At 40.5% G+C, this 27,816-nt stretch overlaps 1 protein-coding gene across 2 annotated transcripts in view; it reads left to right on the forward strand.

The window, feature by feature from the left end:
- Positions 1-27,816, forward strand: part of gpc6a (glypican 6a) — a 149,682-nt gene that overhangs the window by 65,238 nt on the left and 56,628 nt on the right. For both annotated transcript variants that reach the window (XM_068322231.1, XM_068322239.1), the window contains exons 3-4: positions 5,988-6,379; positions 25,957-26,122. In XM_068322231.1, the coding sequence (XP_068178332.1) occupies positions 5,988-6,379; positions 25,957-26,122 (558 nt within the window). The remainder of the gene's footprint in view (positions 1-5,987; positions 6,380-25,956; positions 26,123-27,816) is intronic.

Raw genomic sequence — 27,816 nt, forward strand, 5'->3', positions numbered from 1 at the left:
TTTCCTGAACTTAAAAATCCCTAAAATCTGAAAATGTACCTTTTTTTGCTTATACTTTAATTTTGGTCTTATATATTAGATAAAGCGCCATTGCAATGCAAACAAAATAGACTATATTTGAAGTGATTCATTCTCCATCAGTAACATCCCCAAAATTTCCAACATGAAGAGTGCTTTTATGGTCTATTGGCATGTATGACACATTATGTGTGAAGAGCATGTTAGTTTACAACGCAAGAAAGATAAATATTTGTCATTTGGGCATGTAGTGGTGTGTCTGATCACCCCAACATTATTATCTGCAAACCCATGAGGGTAGCTTAAGCAAAAATCAGCCAATGCTGTCTTTTTTTATTTTCCTCTTTGTTGGCTCAGCCGGCGCTCAAGAGATCACATGCTCACACAGAGGGAAGTCAATTGAGTACATGACAACAAAACATTACCTTGAATTTTACGTTTATTATTTGCAGCATTTCTTTTGCATATTTTTGTGTTTGTGTTAATTCTGGGTAATTTATAATGTAAAACAGTTCAAATCAGTTTCTTCCTCAGAAATCCACATATATTGGCCTGTAAACTTGTTGTTGTACAATATTGGTATTGTCATTTGATTGGTTGCTTTGTCTGGGCAGACTCCTTGATTCAACTGCAGGGGAAGATAATCTGCTTTTAGCTTTGTTAGCAATGCCTTGGTTCCATCTGTGCTGTGAACCTTCCATTAATATCAAGATGATATGTATTCCTGCAAACTGTTAAGGTCACATGATACACAAAAACAGCTAGAGCTAGCTACACCTTCATTCTTAGCAATTGATGGGCAACATGGCTGATTGTGTAACTTGACAGGAGTTACACAACCTTTACCATGCTTCTTCAGAAAGGTCACAGTTGCTTGATGCTGTAATGACCAGATATTGACAACTATGGAGCTGAACGGTACAGGGGTCTGATGGTTTAGTGTAGAACAATTAGCAAACTCAAAGGAGAGGAAAACAGCGCAGAGATGAATGAAGTGTCTCGCAGCAACATTTGTTAGCCTGACATTCCATAGTTAACAGCTCAGCGATGCAGCTTGCCTCCTAATGGAAAGTCTCCAATATCAACCATGGGGAAAAGCTCACCCCAGAGACTCGAAGCCTCGACTCTGTTTCCATAAATAGATCTTAAACTTCTTCTTCTTCTTTTCCTTTTGGCTTTTCCCTTCAGGGGTCGCCACAACGAATCAATTACCTCCATCTAACCCTGTCCTTTGCATCCTCTTCTCTCACACCAACTACCTTCATGTCCTCCCTCATTACATCCATAAACCTCCTCTTTGGTCTTCCTCGTGGCCTCCTGCCTGAGGAACTCAGCATCCTTCTACCAATATATACATTATCTCTCCTCTGGACATGTCCAAACCATCTCAGTCTGGCCTCTCTGACTTTATCTCCAAAATCTCTAACATGTACTGTTCCTCTGATGTACGCATTCCTGATCCTATCCATCCTGGTCACTCCCAGGGAGAACCTCAGCATCGTCATCTCTGCTACCCCCAGCTCTGCCTCCTGTATTTTCCTCAGCGACACTGTCTCTAGATCAAACAGCATTGCTGGTCTCACCAGTTTTGTACACCTTTCATTTTAGCTGAAACTCTTCTATCACTCATCACACCTGACACTTTCCTCCACCCATTCCATCCTTCCTGTAAAGCAAACATCATAGTCCATGGAGATTCCTGTCTAACCTCGTCTGTCAGCCTGTCCATCACCATAGCGAACAAGAAGGGGCTCAGAGCTGATCCCTGATGCAGTCCCACCTCCACTTTGAACTCCTCTGTCACACCTACAGCACACCTGACCAGTGTCTTACAGTCCTCATACATGTCCTGCACCACTCTAACATACTTCTCTGCCACTCCAGACTTCCTCATACAATACCAAAGTTCCTCTCTGGGCACCCTGTCATAAGCTTTCTCCAGATCTACACAAACACAATGCAGCTCTGTTTGGCCTTCTCTGTACAGTATGCTAATACTGCATCTGTAGTACTCTTTTTTGGCATGAAACCATACTGCTGCTCACAAATGTTCACTTCTGCCCTTAGTCTAGCTTCCACTACTCTTTCCCATAACTTCATGGTATGGCTCATCAGCTTTATTCCTCTGTAGTTGCCACAACTCTGCACATCTCCCTTGTTCTTAAAAATGGGCACCAGCACACATCTCCTCTATTCCTCAGGCATCTTCTCACTATCTAAGATCCTGTTGAACAACCCAGTCAGAAACTCTACTGCCACCTCTCCTAGACACTTCCAAACCTCTACAGGTATATCATCAGGACCAACTGCCTTTCCGCTCTTCATCCTCTTCAAAGCCCTCCTCACTTCATCCTGACTAATATTTGCTACATCCTGGTCCACAACAGTCACCTCTTATAGTATTTGTTCTCATTTTCAGAGTTCATCAACTCTTCAAAGTACTCTTTCCATCTTCCCATCACACTACTCGCACCTGTCAATAGACTTCCGTCCCTATCCTTTATCACCCTAACCTGCTGCACGTTCTTCCCGTCTCTGTCTCTGTGTTGCCAACCGGTATAGATCAGTCTCTCCCTCCTTACTGTCCAACCTAGTATACAAGTCATCATAAGCCCCTTGTTTGGCCTTTGCTACCTCTACCTTCACCTTACGCTGTCTACTCTCCTCAGTCCTCTCAGTGTCCCACTTCTTCTTAGCTAAACTCTTTTCTGTATACACTCCTGTACCTCCTCATTCCACCACCAAGTCTCCTTATCTACTTTCCTTCCAGATGACACACCAAGTACTCTCCTACCCGTCTCCCTGATCACATTAGCTGTAGTTTTCCAGTCATCTGGAAGCATCTCCTGACCACCCAGGACCTGTTTTAACTCCTTCCTAAAAGTCATGCAACACTCTTCCTTTTTTAGCTTCCACCATTTTGTCTTCTGCTGTGCCTTTGCCCTCTTCATCTTCCTCACCACCAGAGTCATCCTGCACACCACCATCCCATGCTGCTTGGCTACACTCTCACCTACTACTACTTTGCAGTCACTGATCTCCTTCAGGTTACACCGTCTACACAAGATGTTGTCTACCTGTCTGTTCCTACCTCCACTCTTATAGGTCACCCTATGTTCCTGCCTCTTCTGGAAGAAAGTATTCACTATAGCCATTTCCATCCTTTTTACAAAGCCAACTACCATCTGGATACCAAACCTGCCCATCACCTCCTCATCAGCTCTGTTTTCTGCACCAATATGTCCATTGAAGTCTGCACCAATGACAACTCTCTCACTTCTAGGTATGCTCTGCATCACTTCATTAAAGTCCAGCCAGAATTTCTCCTCCTCCAGCTCACATCCATACCCACTAACAGCATTGAACATCACACCTTCTATTTCTAGCTTCAGACTCATCACTCTATCCGACACTCTTTTTACCTCCAGGACATTCCCAACGAACTCCTCCTTCAAGATAACTCCTACTCCATTTCTCTTCCCATCTACACCATGATAGAACAACTTGAACCCTGCTCCTAAATGTCTAGTCTTGCTACCTTTCCACCTGCATCATGTCCGCCAACTCTCTACCTTTTCCTGTCATAGTTCCAACATTCAATGTCCCTACTCTCAGTCCTATACTCTTGGCGCTCCTCTTCTCTCTCTTCGTGCGAACACACTTTCCTCCTCTCCTTCGACCAACAGTAGTCCAATTTCCACTGGCGCCCTGTAGGTCAACAGCGCCAATGGTGGTCGTTGTTAACGCAGGCCTCGACTGATCCGGTATGGAAGTCATAGGTTTGATTTGCATCTTTGATTTGGCAAAAGTTTTACACCGGATGCCGTTCCTGACGCAACCGTCTGTATTTATCCGGGCTTGGTACCGACACAATAAGACACTGGCTTGTGTCCTCTTGTGGCTACTGGCTTGTGTCCTCTTGTGGCTACATTTAAATAGATCTTAAACTAATTTCTGAAAAGTTCTGCATATATGTATGTAACTCTTATTGAGTAGGCTGGACAAATATCTAAATCTCTATATCTACTGGGCTCTAAATATCTGTATATATCTACCCAATTTGTAGGTTCTACTAGGTTCAAGGAGACTGGCGGTGGTGAATGGAAAATTGATACCTCCACCCTAATAACACACAGACCAAATTTAAGTAATATTTAAATGTATTTAGCAAACCAATATGAACATTTTAAATTTTTCAAACACATGAACAAATAAAACAAAATGTATTTTTCCACACCATTATAACTGTCCTTTTCAGTTGCGGTTTCAATGTTCAATGTCTATAGTTCTTCAAGGTTATTCAATTTTGTGTCAGATCTTACTTAGGAAAAATAACAAAAAAAGGAAAAAAGAAAAAATCTGAGATCTCAGTTAATAAAAAAATTCTTAAAGGACTTGTAATCCTTTTCCTACCACCCTCCTGGGAACCAGGTGGAGCATTCAGGAGTATCTGTATCCACTGTATCCACTGTACACCTTCCACGGGGCATGCGGTCCGTGCATGTGAAGGCATCAAGTCTTGGTGCAGATTTCACCCATAAAAAAAACCAGCCTGTACACAATTGTACAGAGCAGTTACTATTAGTGATCAATTAACAACAAAAAAACAAATTTCCATCACATTTTGAAAAGAAAATCATATCCCGACTGGTTTTATAATTAATTTGCATTTTCTGGTTTATGTTACTCACCAGGATTATCTTCAACAAAAAGAAAAAACATCCACTGTCCATGGCTCAACCGCTCAACACCAAACTTCTCCAGCGTGTCGCTCCGTATTAAACTTTCGCAGCGTCCCGCTCAACACCAAACTTCTCCAGCGTGTCGCTCTGCGCCCACAGCGTCCCTCTCCATGCGCACTGCTGCAGCTCATAAAAGCTAATGAGCTCTGAGCAGGTGTGAGTGTGTTGGGCACAGAGGTGCGTTCAGGGCACATAGGAAACCCCTTAGTCAACCAAAAAGCCCGTTCGAACAGAAATAATAAGAAAATGATAGTAACAGTAAAAGTAATGCTGGGTTACATGTAGGATCATAAATCTGTTTGTCATTAGATATTGATTGATATGAGATAAACATTTCGTTTTGGAAGAGAATAAATCATTGAGTGCTGCACAATTCTAGCCCACAATTCCAGGTGTGCATGCTAAATCACAAGAAAATGAAATAGAACTCAAATAGATTTAGCCTTACATTAAGAGACTCATCATATAGATCGGGGCAAACTGAGCTTCTTCGGTGAGAAACAAATTCACTTGAAAGAATCAGTGAGTGCTGAGTGATTTTGTTCACAGGTGTGTGCAAAATTGATATTTTGTTAATGTATGCAATCAGGATATTTCAATTAATGTTTTATAGCTATTGACCTATTATTTCTGCTGTTAAATTATTAATGCTCCAGGCCAACTTTCTTTAAATAATCCAGTACCTTTGTTTGTTGGCTGCTATACAATTCGTCCTCGTTCCTCACGGATAATGCGTTCCAGGAACCTCATGCGATTAACGAATGCCGCGATTGAGCGACAAACTATTTATCTCATTATTTACGGTAATTTTAATGTTTATGACCCTCTCCATACTGAGTATTACCCTTCCCACACTGTCATCGACTGTTTAAAGCACTTTTGTGTCTCACTTAAGACCGAGACTCATGGAACCGAGTGCACTTCCGGATGCCGTCAGTCAATAGAAGGCGCGTACGGTATCATGTCACTGCCGACCAAAAATCCACGATGAGGTGAAGTCGCGAACATTGATGCACAAATTCGCGAGGGTGCACTGTATGTATATTGATATGAAGATCACTGTAAATCACAGATTGAAGTAGGCCAACGGTCTCTGATTTTATGTTGCTGTTGTGTTTTTGAGTCGTTTGGCTTTGAGTATTTTTTCTAATGGGGAAAAAATGCAAAAAATCTGTGCATATCTTTAAATGACCTGTTTCTTTTCTCCATCCTTCTCCACCTATCTAGAGTTTTTCTTGGAGCTGCTGGACAATTCTGAGAAGTCTCTCAACAGCATGTTCACACGGACGTACGGGAAACTGTATATGCAGAACTTGGAGGTGTTCCAGGACCTGTTCACAGAGCTAAAGCGCTACTACACGGGGGGCAACGTCAACCTGGAGGAGATGTTGAATGACTTTTGGTCGAGGCTGCTGGAGCGCATGTTTCAGTTACTCAACTCCCAGTACCACTTCACAGATGACTACCTGGAGTGTGTCAGTAAATACACGGATCAGCTAAAACCCTTTGGAGATGTGCCCAGAAAGCTGAAGGCCCAGGTCACCAGGGCCTTCATCGCTGCACGCACGTTTGTCCAGGGGCTGATGGTGGGAAGAGAGGTGGCCAACAGGGTCTCCAAGGTGGGTTTAATTCACTTCTCATAGCTGATTTGACTCATCCTTCCAAACTGTTTATTGATTATGTGCTGTCAAGCAGTGTATTTTGGTCTGAGTTAATGTATTGGGTGCTAAAATTATTCTGCAAGATTTGAACTGCAATACAGAATGTGGTCATAAATTATTTGTGTCCATATTTTGTGATTATGGATATTGAAATACCTGCATTACAATGCCCTCAGTAGTTTAGTCATTTGTGTTCTTCTATACCCAGTGTTGTCGTTAGCGTACGTCCTTGTGTCTTTGATGTACTTTTTTTGACGGGGGTGCACGATCATTAGAGAACTTGCGTCCCTGGGACGCAAGCTTTAAATACTTACAATTTAAAAAAATTGATGCGGCCTTTTTCCGCAGTATAATATTGGGAAAAAATGCACCTCCATTCAACAAAAATATTCACAATTTATCCATTTCTCCACTTAAATTTCGAACCCGGAAATCTGAATTATGCTTTGATCTCACACAACTTTCTCGTCACAAAACTCACCTGCGTAATTCAGCCTTATTGATTTCGACCAAACAGCAACACGATGTCTACTACTTACACACTGCAGTGACAGAGGAGTTAATCTAACATTATCACCATGCCTGTGAAAAAGATGCAAAAATTGTACAAAAACCAAGTGACAAAGAGCGGTTTCTTGAATAAAAAACAATCAGAAGTTAAAGGTCCTCTATTATGCTTTTTTAAATTCATGTCATTCAGCTACCAGATGTCCAACTACACTGTATCTGAAATGTCTTGCCCCAAAGTGATCCTAGGTCCTCAATATCTTTGATTGAATATTGATGAAATTGCTTCTGCTCTCAAAAGCTGTGTTTTAATGGGGCGTAGCTATCAGCTCCCTATCTCCTCTCCCCTCCCCCCTCTGAGCTGCGTCTATCAACTCTGCCATCCCCTGCGCATTCACGTACATTTTGTTTACTTGCGCCACTCGAACGCAACTGCATTACAGATCGATCGATCAGCATTGTCTGGAACGTTTTTAACTTTGAATAACTTCGCTGCTACGTATTTCGCTCTTATTATTCTCGTGTTTTCTACTCTTGTTTTTCATGATATAACGGTAGATTTTTTGGCGCTAAGCGTGGACCTGCTTTCTCATGTTCCCCAGTCTTTGCTGATTTCAACAGCTTGTGAGGAACTTTCAGTGTGTAGCTCCGAGGTAGGACATTACTGCACAATGCAATGGTAGACTGTATGAACTCCCCTGGGGGATTGCCACGCCCTTGGGTATGTCAACCAATCAATCACTTTGTCCAATCACAGAGCGCAATTATTGACATAATTTAAGTCACAAATAGTCATTCTAGAAAAATCGATCGTTTTGATTCGGTCCAGGCCATGAATTCCTAAAACTCCAAATATCTATTGATGCAGGAACCGTTTGTTTACCAGATTCTAGGTGTTCGTTGGGTTAGGGAGGACCGCTATGTATATGTAGAGACCTGAAAAAGTGTGATTTTCATCATAGGACCCCTTTATTAAAAAAAAAAAAAAAAGACAGATATTGCTGTGGATAGTATGGATAAAGACGCAAAAGAAGCCAAGTGAAAACCAGCAAAAATCCAAACATTTGTACTGCAAGCCGGAAGCAATTTTTTTCCAGAGCTGAAGCACGACTAAATGCTAGCACCCAAGACAAAATAATGAGAGTGCAGCTTACAAAAAAATTGAGTTGAAAAGGCTCTGTGAGTTTGGTGCAATGTCCACAGGAGAATATTTGAAATAAAGGCAAAGAAAACTATTGAGTGAAAAAAGTGAAAAGACAGTATTACATCTTTCTTTACTGCTAAAAATGTTTTTGTCATGAACGTAGCGCAGGGAGGCAGGACTCAAGTGCACGACACTGAGCGGTAAAATCAGAAAACGAGGGTTTATTCCAGGCAAGGTTCAGTACACAGGTAAAGCAGTCAATCCAGGCAGCGATATCCAAGGCGGTAGACGAAAAGGCATGGTCAAAAAACAACGAAGGCTCAAGCACGAAAAGCTATGACAAAGACTATGACAAAAGGCTGGGACGTGAGCAAAGAACTACAATGAACTGGCGTCGAGACAAGACACAAAGGGGAAATATATGCAGGACTGATGGGGGGTGATTGGACACAGGTGCGGGAAACACATTCATGGATCAGGTGCACGCAGACAGGGAGGGGGCAGGGCAGACAGGAACGTGGAACAGAGACAGGGGTGAGTGATCACAAAATAAAACAGGAAGACAAGACATGAAACATAGGGAGGCAAATAAAACACTTAACAAAACAGGATTACGACAGTACCCCCTCTCAAGGGCCGGCCCCTGAAGGCCCGGGAATGTCAGGGTGGGCGGCAGGCATGAAAATCCCGGATGAGGGAGGGGTCCATGACGAACCGGAACGGGATCCAGGAGCGCTCCTCAGGCCCATAGCCCTCCCAGTCGGCCAAGTACTGGACCCCCGGCCCTGATGGCGAGCAGACAGGAGTCATCGAACAGTGAACACCGGGTCGCCATCAATGAACCAGGCGAGCGGAGGGGGTCTGGCCGGAGGGATAAGAGGACTGGTCCTGACAGGCTGGCCGTGGCTTACATGAAACGTGGGGTGGACTCGCATTGACCTTGGGGGCTTAAGCTGGACTGTGACCGGATTGATGACCTTGGCGATGGGTAACAGACTGATGAACCTGGGAGCGAGCTACTTGGACTCCACCCAAAGTGGTAAGTTCTTGGTAGACAACCAAACCTTCTGGCCGAGTCTGTAACGTGGGGCGGTTGTTCTCTTACGGCCTGCGGCTGCTTTATAGCTGGTTGCCTGTCGTTGGAGATTCTGGCGGGCCCGCTCCCAGATTCTCCAACGCCTCACCAAGGTCAACGCAGATGGCACCGAAGACTCAGAGTCAACAGAGGCAAACAGGGATGGTTGGTGACCATGAACAATATGGAAGGGAGACAAACCAGTGGAAGCAGACGGAAGAGTGTTATGGGCAAACTCGACCCAAACCTGTTTCTGTGACCATGTGTCGGGGTTCTGGGAAGCCGTGAGGCACACGCCGGTCTCCAGTTCCTGTTTGAGGCGTTCAGCCTGCCCATTGGTCTGTGGGTAAAACCCTTGAGGAGAGGCTGACAGTGGCGCCCAGCAGACTGCAGAATTCCTTCCAGAACCGCGAGATGAACTGAGGGCCACGATCCGAGACAATGTCCTTGGAAAAATCATGAATCCGGAAAATCATCAACATCATGACCTCAGCCATTTCTTTGGCTGAGGAGGGTTTGGGAAGAGTAATAAAATGAACCATCTTAGAAAATCTGTCCACCAACGTCAGGACCGTTCGAGGGGGGAAGCCCCGTGACGAAGTCCATGGAGAAGTGGGACCAGGGGCGTTGAGGAATGGGCAAGGGCCTGAGTTCTCTGGAAGGCTTCTGGTGGGAGACCTTGTTACTGGCTCAAATAGGGCAAACGTTGACATAGTCAGTAACATCTTTTGCCATCTTGGGCCACCAGAAACGTTGTTGAACAACAAACAAAGTCTTATCAATACCAGGGTGACAGACAGTCTTATTGGTGTGGGCCCAATGAATGACCTCCCCCCTGACAGCCTGAACCACAGAGCTTTCCATCAGGACACTCAGTAGGAACGGTGACACCATTGGCCGCCGACTTAACCTTGCCTTCTCCTTCCCAGGAAAGAGAAGCGACAAAGCAAGTCTCGGGTAAGATGGCCTTAGGTTCAGGGTCGACATGATCACAGGCAAACATACGGGACAGGGAATCAGGCTTAACATTCTTTGAACCAGGTCGGTAGGAGAGTGTGAACTTAAACCAACTAAAAACGAGCATTCAGTCTTTTAGCAGTCTTTAAATAGTCAATATTCTTATGATCAGTCCATACCTGAAAAGGCTGAGAAGCTCCCTCCAGCCAGTGTCTCCACTCCTCCAGGGCCACCTTGACAGCCAGCAGTTCGCGGTCACCAATATCATAATTACGCTCAGCTGAAGAGAGTTTTCTTGACAGAAACGCACAGGGGTGTAGCTTACCGTCCTTGGCACTGACTTGAGAGAGGATCGCCCCAACCCAGCAGAGATGCTCCTCAATGGGCAGGTGAATACGACCCCGCTGCATGGGTTCCTCCGTGGGGTGGTTGATGGGAACAAGACTGCTGATGGACGAATGTGACTCGGCCGATCCTGGGAGTCGCTCCTCCACCCGCGATGTGGCGATGAGCATACCCAAAGTTGTCCCCGTTCCTGGTCCTGTTCGGCGAGTCTCTTGTCGACCTTAATGGCCAAGGCAATCAGAGAATCTACAGTATATCCTCGGGTAGATAGACTGAAATTAACTGGTCCTTTATAGATTCTGAGAGTCGTTGAAAAAATGCATCTGTCAAAGCCGCAGGGTTCCACTTGCTCTCTGAGGCGAGGGTGCGGAAGTCAATAGCATAGTCTGCAACCTTGCGTTTACCTTGCCTCAGCTTTAACAATGACCTGGTGGCTCCCTTGCCCGGTGAGGTGTGTTGGAACACCTGTTCGAAGGCTCTAATGAAACCGGCGAGGGTAGAGCAGGTTGTCGACCTGTGGTTCCACTCGGCGGTGGACCACGTCTCTGCCCGCCCAGTGAGATGGGAGATGATAAAAGCGACTTTGCCTCGGTCTGTGGGAAGACTGAAGCCTGCAGTTCAAAATGTAGTTCACATTGGGTTAGAAATGGTCTCATATCACCTGATTCCCCGGAGAATCACTCCGGACGGAAGAGCTGGAGGCAGGAAGAAGTGGCACTGGTCAGTGACTGAGAGTCAGAGGCAAAACCTGGAGGAGTGGCCGGGTTAGACACCGCCACCGCAGGCGCCTCTCGAGGCAGGTGACTGAGTACTTGACTGACCTGTGAGCCCAACGATGTCATCATTGAGTCCTAGCGAGCCACCAGTTCTCTCAGAACGGCGCACACGGACATACGCTGCTCTTGCTGTTGAGCCAACTTCTTTACCTGTAGTTGAAGGGGTTTGCGAAACATATCAGTCGGCTGAGTCCATTCTGGCTAGTTTGTTCTGTTATGAACGTAGCGCAGAGAGGCAGGACTCAAGTGCACGACACTGAGCGGTAAAATCAGAAAACAAGGTTTATTCCAGGCAAGGTTTGGTACACAGGTAATGCAGTCAATCCAGGCAGAGGTACCCAAGGCGGGAGACGAAAAGGCATGGTCAAAAAACGAGCAAGGTTCAAGCACGGAAAGCTATGACAAAGACTATGACAAAAGGCTGGGACGTGAGCAAAGAACTACAACGAACTGGGGATGACAGAAGACACAAAGTGGAAATATATGCAGGACTGATGGGGGGTGATTGGACACAGGTGCGGGAAACATTCAGGGATCAGGTACACGCAGACGGGGAGGGGGCAGGGCAGACAGGAACGTGGAACAGAGACAGGGGTGAGTGATCACAAAATAAAACAGGAAGACAAGACATGAACCATCTTCTTCTTCTTTTCCTTTTGACTTTTCCCTTCAGGGGTCGCCACAGCGAATCAATTGCCATCTAACCCTGTATTCTGCATCCTCTTGTCTCTTACAAGACATGAAACATAGGGAAGCAAATAAAACACTTAACAAAACAGGATCATGACAGTTGTTTTTTTGGGGGGTTTTTTGGAAAATTACCACCAGGCTGTAACATTTTGATAAAGATAATATGTAATTCTACATTTCTTTTCACTGAAACAGTTATGACGTTATTAAAATTAACAGTTTGTTTAGTCTTTATATTGTACTATTGGCAAAACTCAATTCTTGCATAAGGCTTCAACCATATATTTTGTTATTACTTTTGGGATGCATAAACGTCATGTTGGGATGCACAAATTTTTGTGAAGCACATCCCAGGAATGCACAATTTTCTTGAGATAAAATGAACTCTGTATCCCTACCTTTTTTTTGAGGTGATCTATCAACATCTCAAAAATGACTGGATATAATTTAATAAAATTTTACACATACCTGCCGGTGTACATCTCATAATTAGTTTCTTTGCTTTGCAAATTTTCTCTAGAGCCCAACCCTTGAAATATTTCTGCAACCTTTTAATCTTGAAAAAGGTTTGCTTAAAATGATTTAGTGAAATCTTCATTCCATCTGAAGTTTTTTTTTTTTTTATACGCGTGGTATCTGAGGCCAGTGTCCTTATATCCTCATATGACAAGTGGTGTACACAGTAAACACATCTGGCTCTACATTTCAAGAGAATCACCCACTGAGAGCAAATCTTTGCAGAAGAGGAAAGATTAAAGAACATTTTCCACTAGATTCATGACGTGTTTTCATTTACTGTGTTCCTCACATTCCATGTTTCTTCCTTTCTTGGCAAGTAGGAGTTAACATAATATTTTTATTTGCTTGTTTTTTATGGTTTGGTTTCAGAAACTTTTTCATTAGATTCTTGTGTATTAAATGTATTTAGAACATCATCAAACACTGGAGATTAGGAATGTGATTTCAAAGGCTTAGCAGATGTGTATTTGATTCCATGTTAAATACAGAAAGTTATGCAACACTTTTCTTTTGAATGTCTAAACCTTAAAAATTATATAACCACATCTGTGTGCTGTAATGAATAACATCCCTCTGAGTTATGAGATATGAAATAGAAAAAAAATAGAAACTATAAATCTATTTATTTTATTTCAAACTTAATTGTTAGAAATACATAAAATAAAGTTCAGTGTTGTTAGGTTCCATGTAAATGTAAATAACGGACGCAAAGACATAAGATATTGCCTTAAAAAGCCTTAAAAAAATTCCCTTTCCCTAGCATCTATTATAAAGATGTAATTCTACAGTTTATAAATGCTATTAAACTCATGCTGTACTGCAATGAATTTTTTGAAGGTGCTACAGTCCAGTGCTTTGTTGGCACATCTCTACCTTGAGGAAGTACAAAAAGCATCATTGCTTATTTGTTATGTGCAAAAAAAAAAAAACTCCGACTGGTGAGTGGGGCACTTTTTTATGCTGATGGTTGAGTACTACAAGTAATGAATGTATTCCAACTGTGTCCCATCTACCATTAGTCTTACAATTTTTATCACCTCATCTGCAGACTGTGATTTACACATTGCTATAACAAGGGATGTGAGTTGAATATTGACACCTTGGTTTTGTATTCACAAGAATACGTATGTTTACGGTACACAACTGTACTGTCGGTGGTCCAGTGACCACCGACAGCATGGGCTTTAGGGTTAGGATTGTGCGTTGTGGCTAACTGGGCGGATTATCCACGGTCAAATGAGGTAAAGGGAGAATATGGGAACCAGAAAGCCTTTCTAGGCCTATAACCATGGACTTTTTAAAAGTAGGATATTTCTCACTGCTTTGTACCCACTCTACTAATTTAATTCTATTGCCGTCAGTTTGTAATAACAGTGTCAGCCTGGCAAATAGCCGACCCCTCAAAAATCAATTTTCCTCCACGACGAATAGACACAAATGGTGTAAATATGTACTTTTTACGAGATCAAACATCAGTCTAAAAAATACCTTTGCAGCTCTGCAGTGATCAAATTCTCTTTTATCTGGTTTTACCTTGAAGCCTGCTGTCCCTTTCAGTCAACCAGAGGAGGCGTGTTGTCGGAAGAGGAAAGGAGGACAGTAGGAGCAAATGTTGGAGGGAATACATGAGATGTGCGCATTTTGAGAAAGAACTGCCATCATTTTTATGTTTGTGGCAAGGACAACTCCTGAATCAAACACTGAGATGGATGACAGGCCAAGCAAGTTGTTTTTATAACTATGCATTTTGTGTTGGAATACATTTATATGACAGTTTATAAATCGTCATATTACAAAAAAAATAAATATGGAATATATGGTTTATTTTCAATCGTCCCATCTATAATTTATCAAAATGACCATGGGTATCAGTCAGTGCAGTCGTGTCCGCATCTCAGGCTGCCCCAACAACACAGATCTGCAAGAATAAAAGGAACCATTCAAAATCTTCACCTCTCCAAACACCTTGTTTTGTCGTTACAGTCCTAAAGAGGATAAACCCAGTTTGTTGTTAATTTAGGTCTGGAAATAATCGTTTGATTTTCAAAACAGCTGCTAATTCATTATCTTTACTTCATCACCACTGCTTTTCAGCTGGCAGTACCACATATTCCTACAATTACAAATAAATCTTACAATTTCCTAATTTTTTTTTTTTGGTTCAAGGTTTTTTTTATTCATTTTCAAGTTATGAAAACAAAATCACAATGAAATTCAAGGAACATACTTCCATCATCTGCCCTGAGTAGTTTAAAAGGCTTTATTGCATTTTAACATCATTTGTGAGTTCAACCAAGCAAAAACACATATATACTGTCTTTACAAACATGTCATTGATTGATCAATACATTATGTAGCCCTTATGAAAATAATAGATGGATGTGAAATTTTGTGGCAGCCAAACAATGACTAGCATCATAAAAACATAACTTCATTATGCTTCAAACAAGGCAACATTCTTCTAATGACATTAAATGACTAAATCTGAATTGAACACTACATCATTGCCAGCGTTCATTACTACTATGTCCAGCAGTTGGAATTAGTATCATCCTCCTTTTGTATCCGCTGTAGTCACATAATCAAGAGCTTTTGTGAGGATTTACATCATCACAGTATGTATATATTGAACTGCTATATTCTCCCTACTGTTTGAGATAATCTGAGAACTCAGGCGTCTTAATCTGTTTATTATTGTCTTAAATTTCCACTGAGCCGCCTGTGCTACCAAACCTCAATGGCACAGCATAGCATTTCAGATGATTAGTTAAAATCAGCATCTTTGTACATACAGTATCTGTACTGGGCCAAGAAAGGCACATTTGCTCTAGATCAAATCCCGTGCTCTTTGCTTCGTCATCAATTATGCAGTGCATCCAGGAAACCATGTGGCATTGCTGGTTGCTTTCAGGCTTTGTAAACATCCATAACACTCAAGGTGAAAAGTCTGTGGACATGAAAAATTACTATGACCTAAAAATCAGACTCCTTGTTTATTTGTGACAAAACCTCTTGCATTTCTCTTTATGTAAGTCTTACAGTTCTTAGGAGTATATGATATGTGTAAGGCAACGGAGTACAGTCTTTATGGTAGAACTGAGGGTAATCATGGTCACACTTGAAAAAACTGCCTGTACATTAACTAAGTCCCTTGAAAAAACATTGATGCACTTAAAATCCCATTAAATTAATGGTGAAAGAATGTTGGTACTTGAAGAAAAGTACAAATAGAATGATGATAAATGGTTGCATTTAACTGAAATATCTCACATTTAAAGTTTACTTTAAGTATTTAGTGGCATCTATTGATGAGGATGCACACCAATCTCACCCTTCCCTTCATGCAAAAAAAAAGAAAATGTGAAAGAGCCTCTTTAAAGCAAGTGTTTGGTTTGGCTGCTCTGAGCATTTGGCAGATAATCATGGTCGACTATGAAATAGGACCTGCTGTAGATTAAAAGCCTTATCATCTAAGGAACACACAACAATTCTAGTCTCTATTGAGTCTACACCGGTGAAAAGATGTTTTACTACATTTAGGCTTATACATCACCTAAAAATCACACAAACTGGATTGAAGACAAAAAATGTAAAATGGTTCCTTAAAAAATTCTGTTTGTTCAATTGAAGATTCATCTGCAGATATTTTGATAAATAAATGTTGACACATGGCTTTCGGTGAGCAGCTTTGGCAAACCTTTTGTTAAGGTGCAGAAAAAAGAAAAGAAAATCAAATCATAAAAGCAGAGGTTTTAAAATGAGAACCGTCACCTTTTCCATCTGAATTGGCTGCTTTTAACCATGGTGGTAACTTTAACTCAGCATGGTGCATGTGGAATAATGAAACGCACATAATCGCTGCTAACAGACAGCGTTTTATGCAGTCAGAACAGGAGAGATATCACTCCATAAAATGGGATTGCACTTGACTTGCAGTGAACAGCTTCCTAGATCCTTGATCCTGGATTAAGAGTTTGAAGCTCTCTGGATTACAGTTTATGATGACCATTAAGAGTTTTATCCTGAGAGTATTTAAAACACGGTCCGACCACATTAGAACCTGCTCAGAGAAGATTGTGGGGATTCAGACCTTTCCAAAGGTTTAAAGTTGAGTCATTTGGAGTACTTACCACTCATGCAGGAAACTGGAACCTCGTCTCGTACGTTGTGCATATTTAGCCATGCCAATGGAAAGTGAGGCATTTTTCACTGAGATTTTTTTTTCCCCCTATGGCTCATGTTGATCTCATTATGCACTCATTTTCTCCCACAAACTGTTAGATAATATAATGTTAAGCTTCCAGGCGGTTTCGAAACTTTACACAACATTTGCTTTAGATTAATGTGCTACCATATTGCAGTCTTTGCTGACAGAGCAGGATCAGTGCTGATTCTTCCATATAGTCCAGTCACTCACACTGTATTCAACATCATTTGAGGTTAGACGGTAGTTCCATTCTGTTATTTACTAGAATCCATAAACAATTAAAGTGATGGATATGGGAATAGTCAATGCACTGCTTTTTTTGTTCATTTATTTAATCTTTTTGTACTGAAGTTTCACCACAGAGCAGGAATTGTTAAAAGGTTTATTTATAATCCTTATCATATAATTGTTTGTCTCTGTAGCTGTTTCTCAGTTGTAACCGATTAGATGATATCATGACTCATATATGCTAATTACGTTCTTTAGAATATTTGAAAGACTTAAGATCTAAAGAACCTTTAGATGCCCCCTGTCAATCAAACTCTTGTTTTTTTCCCTGTTCCTTAATGTTTCACCATTATATGAGAAGAATTTGACTTTTCCTTGCAATTGTATCTACCTTTGCAGTTTTTATCGTGTGATGTGTGATGGAGATATTTTATTGTATTTAATAATGATTCAGGTGCTACAATAAGAATGGAAAAATAAAATCATAGCAGGTAGCATTGTGAATCATTCAATATAATAGGCTCTAAAATGTTCAATTTGCAGAAAGTTTAGCAAGTTCTTGGACATCCACTTATTGTTAAATAACTGCAGTAGATTCACTGGCTTGCGTGGCGTTGTGCAGAACATTCTATAAAACACTACACCTGAGCTGTATTGATTAGTAGATGCATCCTCCACCGGAAGATAAGTCACATATTATGAAAAGAACTCTGTACCTGACAGATTTTGCAGAGAAATCAAATCTATTATATTGACAACAACATTTTCTCTCCTAATTGACAATTTTATATGCGTACAGAAAATATTTATTCTTTACCTGATGAATGAAAACAGCTTTATGATGGACAGGCATCCTTTTTCACAGTAAAATATTCGTCTGCTGGAACAAGTAGATGAATTCATGTTTCACTCAAATGTCTGAGCGCTTCTCCACTCTCTAAGGTTTCACAGAATGAAATCACTTCCTTTGACACGGCAAAATAAGTCCAAAGAAGTTGACTGCAAATATTCTGTGTACAAAATATGTCATTAATTAAAGAGAGACAAAGATAAAAAGCCGTCATATGTCGGGAGGAAGTGAAAATCTATTGTGGGGTCTTTGACGTGAACCACATCAGTCTCTTGTAGTTTATTATCTGTATTCGTGGTAAACATTTGCGTAATCAGATGGTGGACTAAAGCGGTTTGACAGCGGATTCTGTTTAACAGATTAAGATCCATCACAGACTACAGGCCATCCCTGACTTCTACAGATGCACCACCCAAATTTGTGTCTCATTTTCTCTCTGTCTCCCTCCCTCTCTCTCCCTCTCTCCTTCTGACAGTCTCCCATACCCTCTCTGGCTCTCAGCTCATACAGCTTGTTGGGGATAAGGCCTCAGCCTCAGTGCTGTGACGGCAGATGGCAGCTGGCTCAAAAGGGTTGGCACGTCATCAGGAAATGTGCTGCACCAAAGATGTTCTTTTTAATTAAAAGATTTTGATCTGTGGTGAACTGCAGAATGTTGGGGAAAAAATGGGAGAGCATGTGGTCTAAAATACAAGGATATGATATGAAGGGATGATAAAAAATATACTGTATAGTCTGTACGGTATATGCTCTTCAATTTTATACTGGAAATTCTGAAAAGATACTGACACTGTGTGAGAGAGACCCTGTAGGAAAAGAAAATGCTGTCTTCACAGGCGTGAACAGCACTATCACACCCACGCCATCACCAATGGTTTGGGCTGGCTACTATTTGGACGATCTTCTTCCTCTGTAGCACAGAGAACACGACATCCATGATTCCTATGAACTTTTAGAAATCTGGATTTGTCAGACCGAAGCACATTGTTCCACTTTGCATATCAGATGAGCTGAGACACCAATTGCAGTTAGAGTCATTTCTGAATGTTGATGCATGGATCGCATTTCATGTGGTGGAGTCTAATCATTTGTAGATGCAGTTCCAAACTAGGTTTACCTACTCTGGCGTTTCTAAACCCATTAGGTAATCTCTGTCATGGAATGGGTTTTTACTGTAGCGCCTGAGGAAGCGAGCGTTACGAGCTTTCAGTAATGGTTTTTGTCCATGCCTACGTTTGTCATCTTTTTATGATGCTATAGACGGTAGATGGTAAAATCCTAATAGTCCTTCAAATTTTGCATTAACAAATCTTTAGACAAGCTTACTATTTACTCACATAGATTTTCGTAAAGTGGTGGACCTCTCTTTATCCTTGTTTTCATGCTCTTCTTTCAGTCAATCACAATGCTATCACTGTTACCAGTCACCTGCAGAATGATCTAATCAGATGTTTCTGAGTAATCCACAACATTCTCGGTCTTTTGTCTCCCCTGTCCCGACTTTTTTTTAAGTAGAATTGAGAATTAGCCTATATTTACCAAAACCAATTTACATCGATGAAATACAACTTCAGCTATATTGTGTCTGTACTACTTTGAGTTGGTATTGGGATCAAAGAGGAAGTCGTCCCATTCGTAAAATCTTGGAATTGTTGTTGCACAACAAAAATCTGTTACCTTATGTCACATCAGTCACATCAGTTGACTTTGCTAGCCTGGATAGCGTTGTAAGAGTCCTTTTTGCACCTTGACTTTAAAAGTAGCCACTACATCTTTATATAACAAGCACTTAGAGAAGGCTGTCAGCATCGATGTAGTGACATTTATCCAGAGGTTTCTTGGCACCCACAGGAGACCTATTTACCCCTTGCATTCCGGCTGGGCTGCAGACCTTCAGATTCAGACGGACACAGGTTGAATGCTGTGCTTTAATCCTTGAGGCACTATGGCAGATGGATAACAATGCGGTATATGTGGCTCTTGTAGTCACTAGAGATGGTGCGTGCCTCCTGGTGTGCTCTGCCTAGTCACTGAGCAATGTGGACTCAGCTTTTAACATGGTTGCACTTGTCTCAGTAAATTAAAGAAACAGTCCCAACTGCTGCTTCCGACATGCTACGTAACATGGTACATGTCAGGGCGGATCAGCGGGTGATCTCGTGCCTCACCAAAGGCCGACACTTGAGCTGACTCATGTGGGTTGCAGGAGCTCACCAAGTCATCTCCGTGTTGTTTCATGGAGGCGCAGCCACTCACACGTAGATTATTCTGCCAGTCTCATCAAAGCACATTCATTGATTTGACAGCAACTGATTTTAGTGCAGTCTCTCTGGAATTGTCTTTGGGTCTGTCTTACATTTTACATGCTGCATAGAGGGAGGCTGAAAGTTCAGGGAGGCACAGAAGCACTGCAAAATGCACATCACGTCAACCTTACCATAACGTAATAGTTGTATGCAGTGTTATTGAAAACTGTCTAGTTATTTATTTCAATGTAGCTTTTCAGTAGAGTTCATCAGGTGGGAAGGTTCAATAAAGCAATCTGAATCTAAAGATAATACAAATAAAAAACTAATGTTTTCCAAGCAAAATCAAAAGAACCATCTGTATTTACAAAGGCACCAGATGACAAACAGTTGGGACAGGAGGAGACTACTAGGTAGGTGGAAATATTGAAATATCAAAACAATCAAAAAGCTCTACCTTTTTTTTTTAATATGATCAGTTTGTTTTTTGGTATGTTGTCCTGTTTGTGTGAAGTTAAAATAACAATTCAAATTCAATAAACTCATTGCTCGAGCAAATAAACATATATATACACATAATAATAACTGGAAACTATAGCTGCCAGTTAAATGTGAAAGGCAACTAAAGCATAATCCTTTAAAGCTGAATGTGTCACTAAACGTGTTATGCATTCATAACTTGTCTTTATATTCGGTGTTAACTTAAGTCCTTGAACAAAGCTACTGGAAGCTTTGTATATTCTTATATATTAAAACTTCTTCTGGAAAAAGGATGTAAAGATTATATAAAGGATGTACAGACATCTAACTTCAACGCCTCACAGATGCATTTGATGAAAATGTATCTCGGCATTGATATTATCGGACAGCCAGAGTCAAAAAGCCAGCTCATAAGTTTTTCTTTCATTTCTCCCGGACACAGATGAGCTATTCTTAAGACTGAGGTGAGACCAAAAGCTTTTCCTCCAGCTTGTCAATTTCAACCAAAGAGAAGAAACTACATATATCAGTCATTTCTTATTCTGATCAAAACATGACAGTTGTAAATGATATGGAATAAGTGAAATTAAAGTCACTTGAACACAAGATCTCATCTGAATATCTGAATCTCCCATCTGTCAATTTTATTTCAATTCCACACCAGCTTTTTTTATTTCATCTCAAAAAGTCTTCCTTTCATTTAAGGGTGATTTTTTTTAAAAAGACGTTTTTGAGTTTTCATTATTTTCCCAATAGCTAGGGAAAAGACCTTATGAAAAACATGTTTCTTTTTTATCATCCCATCTATTTCCTCTTCTTTTACACTGACTGTACTACATTATTTTAAAAAAAGCATTCCCTGACTTCAGGAGAAGGCTAGTGTATGAAGGTTTACTATAATACATGTGCACACTTTTCCAAGTGTTGTTTCAAGTTTTCTATCTCAAAGAATCAGTTTTAGATTCTTATTGCACTTTTTTGTGCAATCCTTTCCTAAGGAAGAAACAAGACCGTATCATTTTTTATTTTCCGCTGACATCCAGTAGCGACTAACCACATGTTTCTCTTGGTAGCAGATGGCAGTCAGATTTTCTCAGTGACAGATCACTCATACTGCCATTGATACTAATGGCTGTGGAATTGAGTGGGGACACTGGGGCGGCAATGCAGTCTTACATTCATGTCCGATCAGGTTGAAGCAATGCATCCTGTCACAATAATTATGACTGAGCAATTGAGGCAATTTTTTGGCGACGGTCTTGCTGTCCCACTTGTGTTCCCCTTGATTGGCCTTGCAAAACTTACAAAGTCATTGTCATCTCTCACAGCTTCATTACTTGGTGGCACAAAGCAATTTCTATTGTCTGCTCGCTTCCCCATTCTGTTATCCCTAAAGGGAGTTCATGCCATATGTGCATGACAACACCCTGTTGTCACCCTGATAGAAAAGGTGATGTAAGCGAGCCATTTGGAGCAACGTCAATATGATGTAGAGCAGGCATATTTATTAAAGTGCATCACCAAACGCAACAATAAAAAGCTCTGTACACTTCGATAAAGTTAAATACTAATATGAGGTGTAGCCACTAATTGAATTTGTTCTTGCTTTTGGAATACATTTCAGATTTAAGGACAAAATAATTAACATTCATACTTATATAAGACTTTTATTCATATTAAATATTCTACTTCAATTTAAATCAAAGATCTGTTTTCATAGCAGTTAAACATCAAATAAGGAGTGTTGTAAAATCAGTTTCGATCTGAGAAGTCTCACTCTCCCAGTCCTTTTCTTCTAAAATGTTGTGAAATGTTCTCTCCACTCAACCGTAAATAAGAGGCAATGAGATTATCAGATTACCTTTCATCCCGGGCATCCAGATACTGCTGGTTGCAGTAGCCACAATGACTTCAAGTAAATAAAAAACCGTGGAAGTTAATTGTGTCAGGAGGAACTGTTTTAATGGAAATTTTCTAAAGGCTCATGGGAAGCTTTAAAACACTTTTACTATGTGTGGTAGGAAATATATTTATTTGGTCAGCTGTAAAGAGCGCAGAACAAATGGCTGCATACCAAAGAAAGTTCTCTGTGTTTTTGCCTCCATATCTCCTTAATAGGCTGCCTAGGAACTGGGCCAAGTTTAATTAAGTTAATCCTAGAACTTTTTTACTTATTTAATATTCTCATTAATAAGAAGTGCACTTTATTGAACAAGTTGGACACAAAAGTGTGATAGCAGTAACTTGTACAAAATGACTTTTGCAATGGGTTTCTGATATTGAGTAGATGACACAGTATAGCATATTTTCATTAGGCTCCTCTTTCATGCTGCTATCAGTTTGTGAGCAGCGAGAGCAGAGGGATTTATTTTATGAATAAAATCATCCTTTCGCCTAGTTTTCTTTTATGGTGGTGCTTTAAACTGGATTTAATGTCCTTGTCCAGGTGACTCAGTCGAGCTGACCCAATAAAGAAAGCAAAAGGCACTACTTCTCCCTCTCTTTTACTGTTTTATGTCTGTCGCTACAGAAAATATATCTATATGCAAATGACCCTGTGAAATAAAATACTTTGAATTTCTGGAAAAGCGTAATATTTGCTTTAAGTCTTGTATGAGGGAGAGGGAAGAAAGCGACTGATGGATATGGATGGCGATACTTGGTGGGAGCAGAAGCACAATCTGAAAGCGTTCTGGTCTCTCTCTCTCTTAGACTAGACCAGTGAATCACAGCCATATTTTACTCACGCATTCATATGTGTGGTACAGATTTTATCAATACAGAGGGTTAAAGTGCAAGCGCAGAAACCAGACTGAAATCTGTGAGTGGGCAGTCAGCAGAGACAGCCAAAGCGCCGTCCAAGAGAGGGTGGGGATCTGGCCATTTGCTGATATTGGAGGCATCTGTAATCAACTTTTTAGGCAAATCTTAAAGATTGCAGCATTAAATGTTCTTTTTTTCCCAAATGTCAAACTTCATAAAATCAGCATCAGGGAGTGGACTAATTGCTTTATATTTAAGATAAAATATTTGAATAACGCAGTAGAAATAAAAAAGCTATTCTTAACTGAAATACTGTTTTAATTCACAAATTACTTCCAGTCTGATGGTCGACAGAGAAATTCAACATTTAAGAAAGAGATGCTAATCCTAATTGTGTTGATACTGAAATTAAATACGCTATTAATTATTATTACTAGTGAAATAAATGTAGCAGTGGTTGCTTATGCAATCTAATGACTTTATGAAAACACTCAATCACAGGAGGAATAAAGTTTATATTTTCAAGTAAAGATTCTTTGGTAAATAAGAGGCAGTTCTTTCCAAAACAAACAGTGTGATTGGCATATTCTTGATTTTCTGCCTTCGTCCAAATGTGGCGGTGCCACCTGCCCCGTTTGTCTGCTAGAGTCTTGTGTTCGGGTTTCTCTCCATCTGTTTCATCTGTATCTTTCTCTCCCTCCATCTCCAAGTTTGTCCGTGCGCCTTCAGAGTCTCCCTTTCAGCTTCGTTTTCTGCTTTTGATTTTTATGTTATTTTTAAAAATGCAGTACTTTCTGCAAATTTGCAATTGACGTTGCGCGATGAGATCAATGAGTGTATGGAAAATAATAAGTCTGAATTAGCAACATAGTTTAAACCACTTTGTATTTCTATACATCTAATACAGTAGATGCTATATAACTTCTATAAATTATATGTTTTAATGATGTAACCATATGTAACTGATAAATAATGTATTTATCTTCAAAAGATTTAAATTTTCCCCACTAATTGTTCAAATTGATTTAACATTTTAGTTCCTCATTTGCAACGGGACAGAAAAACTGAGTACATACACGCATACACACATGTCCACACAAATTCACAAACAATGTCACCTATACAGTTAATGTGGTTTTATTAAAATCCTAATTTAATATTTTTTAAACCAAAAATAATAGGTTTCCATGTGTGTCAGCTGCCAAAATGAACTTGTTTTTAAATAAGTATCCATAAATTAAACACAGTCCCCAAATGATTCACACGTTGTACAGGAAGACACACACCAGCTGATGACTTGAAGCAGTGAAAATGACAACTAGAAATCTTGTTGAACGTCCTTCTGCCTAGACATATCATAATGCAAGCGGCAGATTGCAAATGTCAAAGATGGTTCATTTGATCCTTGTAGCCAGCTGCCAAGCAGAAGGGAGCCAGTACACTAACAGCGTATTCTCTCTTTCCCCTTTCTTGTCTTTCATCACACACACACATGCACACGCACACACACACATACGCACACACAGCTACACACAGGTGGTCTGGTCATTGTACCAGTGCAATCAAAGACACACCATGGTGTTCGGAACCAGCTATATAAAAGAAGAGCTGAGCATCATGTCACAACATTAGCTTCAAAAAAACACATCAAGCTTAAATAGTGCACTGATTTTCTTTTAGTCTTTCTTTTTCAGGTCAAGGACTTTTATCTAATTCATATCACAGGACTGCGATTTCAATGTGGCTTTTTTTCTTCCTTTCCACTGAATTATTAACAAAATGACATACTCGACAATTAAAGTAAAGCAAAACCCTGAATGGTAAACATGAAAATGAAAAACTTCATTGAACGCCTTTTCAGTCCTGCGCTTTATTGTTTTTATTGTTCCTTGTCTCGGGTTAAATTAGTATTTATCCCAGTCGGATAGAAAATCTGTGGCTGTACACATTTTATTGATCTATATGCGCAAGAAACCCTAGTTGGCTTGACTTGGACATGACTTTGACTTTTAAAATCAGCAGACTAATCTGTTTAAAGGTGATAAGACACTAAAGGCGTCTGTGGATTTACATTCCAAGTGGGTTTTTTTTCTCTGATGGATAGATTTAGTCTTATATCTCATCAAAATCATCCTTGAAGTGTAGTTGATGACTCGCGTTTGATGCACCTGTGACTGACTGATCTTCAAATCTCCCCTCTACACAGACACACAGCAATCTCCAGAGTGTGATGCTGGACGAAAACTAAAGTCAAGCGTGAATACAGAGGCTGACAGGCCAATTATCTGATGTGCTCTTCATTCTGCAACTCCACCTCTGAAGGGAGGCAGATGTGAGAATCCTGTCGCTTTTACTCAAGCCAGAACAATTACATGGCTCGACAACAAAAGGCAAAGCCTTCACATGGAATGTAGATGTGCGCAGTTGTAAACCTTGTCATGTCAGACAATTTCATCCCAATTCAAGCTTCAGGAGATCAGATGTAGAGCAAAGACGTTTGTCAAAAAGCTGAACTGCGTCTGACTTTTCTCCTCCCCTGACATTTCAGCTGGGAATTGCATTCCTTACTGTCAATGCTTTTTTTCACCACAAATATGCAATGGTTACTATGGAAACTTCATGATGTTTTGTAGAAATATGAAAGTGTCGTCTATTGTGGGAGTCATAAATCATGTCATAAAGAAATGACTGAATTCATTGAGCTTGAAAAGTCTTGATTCAACTGAAGAACATCTCTTTTCTTCATAGGTGAATGTAGTTCCAGCATGTGTCAGAGCCTTGACCAAGATGCTTTACTGTTCCTACTGTCGTGGCATGCCTGGACTGAAACCTTGTCACAACTACTGCCACAATGTTATGAGGGGCTGTCTAGCCAACCAGGCTGACCTAGATGCTGAATGGAATCTCTTCATTGGTAAGAAAAAAAAATCCTATGATCCTGTGCCCTTGGTCTGGTTCTCATGTTCTCTATGGGGAGATTTGCAGGTGTGTTTGTGCGACTGTCTGGTTGTCTGTGTGCACACTCACATACTTGTGCTTCTAAGTCTGCACATTACTTTTCCAAGACAGTGTCTCTGAATAGTCTCTGTGGGAATTCAGTAGGATGTGCTGTGTTAGATTCAGCTTTAAAGGATTTAGAGAGACAAAACTGAAATCTTGTTTGTGCAACCATTCCTTTCTTTCTCTCTTTTTTTTATTCTGTATGAAATGCTGTTTGCTGTTGCTGGAATCTGGCATAGTGCTTAATGCACCGGTCCCTGCTGTTTGGGATTGATAAAGGAGAGCAGATCCTAGGTAAACACATTTTCTATAGTGTTTCCAGCTGAGCTTGGTAAGTAATATAGCACTGCAGTTAGGCGGTAAGTAGCTGGCTGAAGTAAGCCCCCCAAGTTAAACGGATACCAAGGAAACATATGCAGTCCTCTGTGGTTCTTTTGTAGGCTGGTGCTTTTTGTGTTACGTACTTCAATTTCTTCCTTCCTCCATTTACATCTTTTTCAATCGGGGCAACTTTTTTTTTTTTTTTTACATTAAGAAACATCCCTGAAGACTAGTGTGTCAAGCAAACTGCACTTCAAAGCTCTCGTCCCTTTTGTGACAGGACCGTTGTTCAAGAAGCCTTCAGATGATGCACAGCTTCTTTTCTGCGATGCCATGTCTGAAGTCTCAGATGAACACAGGCCGCCGCGCACTGAATGAGATGTCTTGCAGCTTTATGACATGTGTTAAAAAGTTAGTGTCTTTTTCAGTTGCGAAGAAGCAAATCTATTGTCACAAAGGGATGCCAGGCTTGACAGTAATGGGGAAAGCTGTTGTAGTAACAGAATGATGATATAGTTGGAAAAAACACCCTTGAGATGTTGAAAAGTGGATTTTTAATTGTGAACCAGTTTTTGTGGAGACTTTTTTTGGTGGGGAAAGACAGCATGGCTGAGGGCACTATAATAAGAGACGTATAACACGAGAGATGTTTATTTTTGACATGAATTTTTTTTATGTCTGCTGACATTTTGTATTCATTATTTGTTGCTAAAGAACTTCGATTTGCGTGCTATGCAGCTTTGGAAGAAATATTGATTTGTCTTTCAGAGACAACTTCTAAATGTATCACAGGTCACTTCTCACCACTGGAGCACATCTTTGCATGATAGAAATTTATGGATTAAGCCTGTACACATCCTGTCATCCCCTCAAATCGTCACTTGTTTGAGAAGGTTAGAACAGATACATAGCCTTCAATTTCTAAGAAACCTCAGTGACATTTACCTGTGGACTTTTGTCCATGCTTAAATGTCATGATTGATAGTATTGATTGGTAAGACCAAAGAAGAAAAGAGACTCAAGGCCTTTTATTTAGCTTAAGTATCATCGGCAAGGGAGAAGTGTTCAGTTTTACAAGCTCACTGAATGTACATGGATCAGAGACATTTATGAAATAAACAACTTTGCTTTTCATCAAAGATGGAAAATTATGCCAACCATTTTAAACTAAGTTTAAACTAAACAGTGCTTTTTTTAATTATCTATTCTTAGATGTTTATTTAAATATAAGTAAACACACAATTTTCAAAGCACCTGACAGCATACCTATACACTTAAATTAACTTG

The sequence above is a fragment of the Antennarius striatus genome, chromosome 1 (assembly GCF_040054535.1).
Source record: "Antennarius striatus isolate MH-2024 chromosome 1, ASM4005453v1, whole genome shotgun sequence".
NCBI lineage: Eukaryota > Metazoa > Chordata > Actinopteri > Lophiiformes > Antennariidae > Antennarius > Antennarius striatus.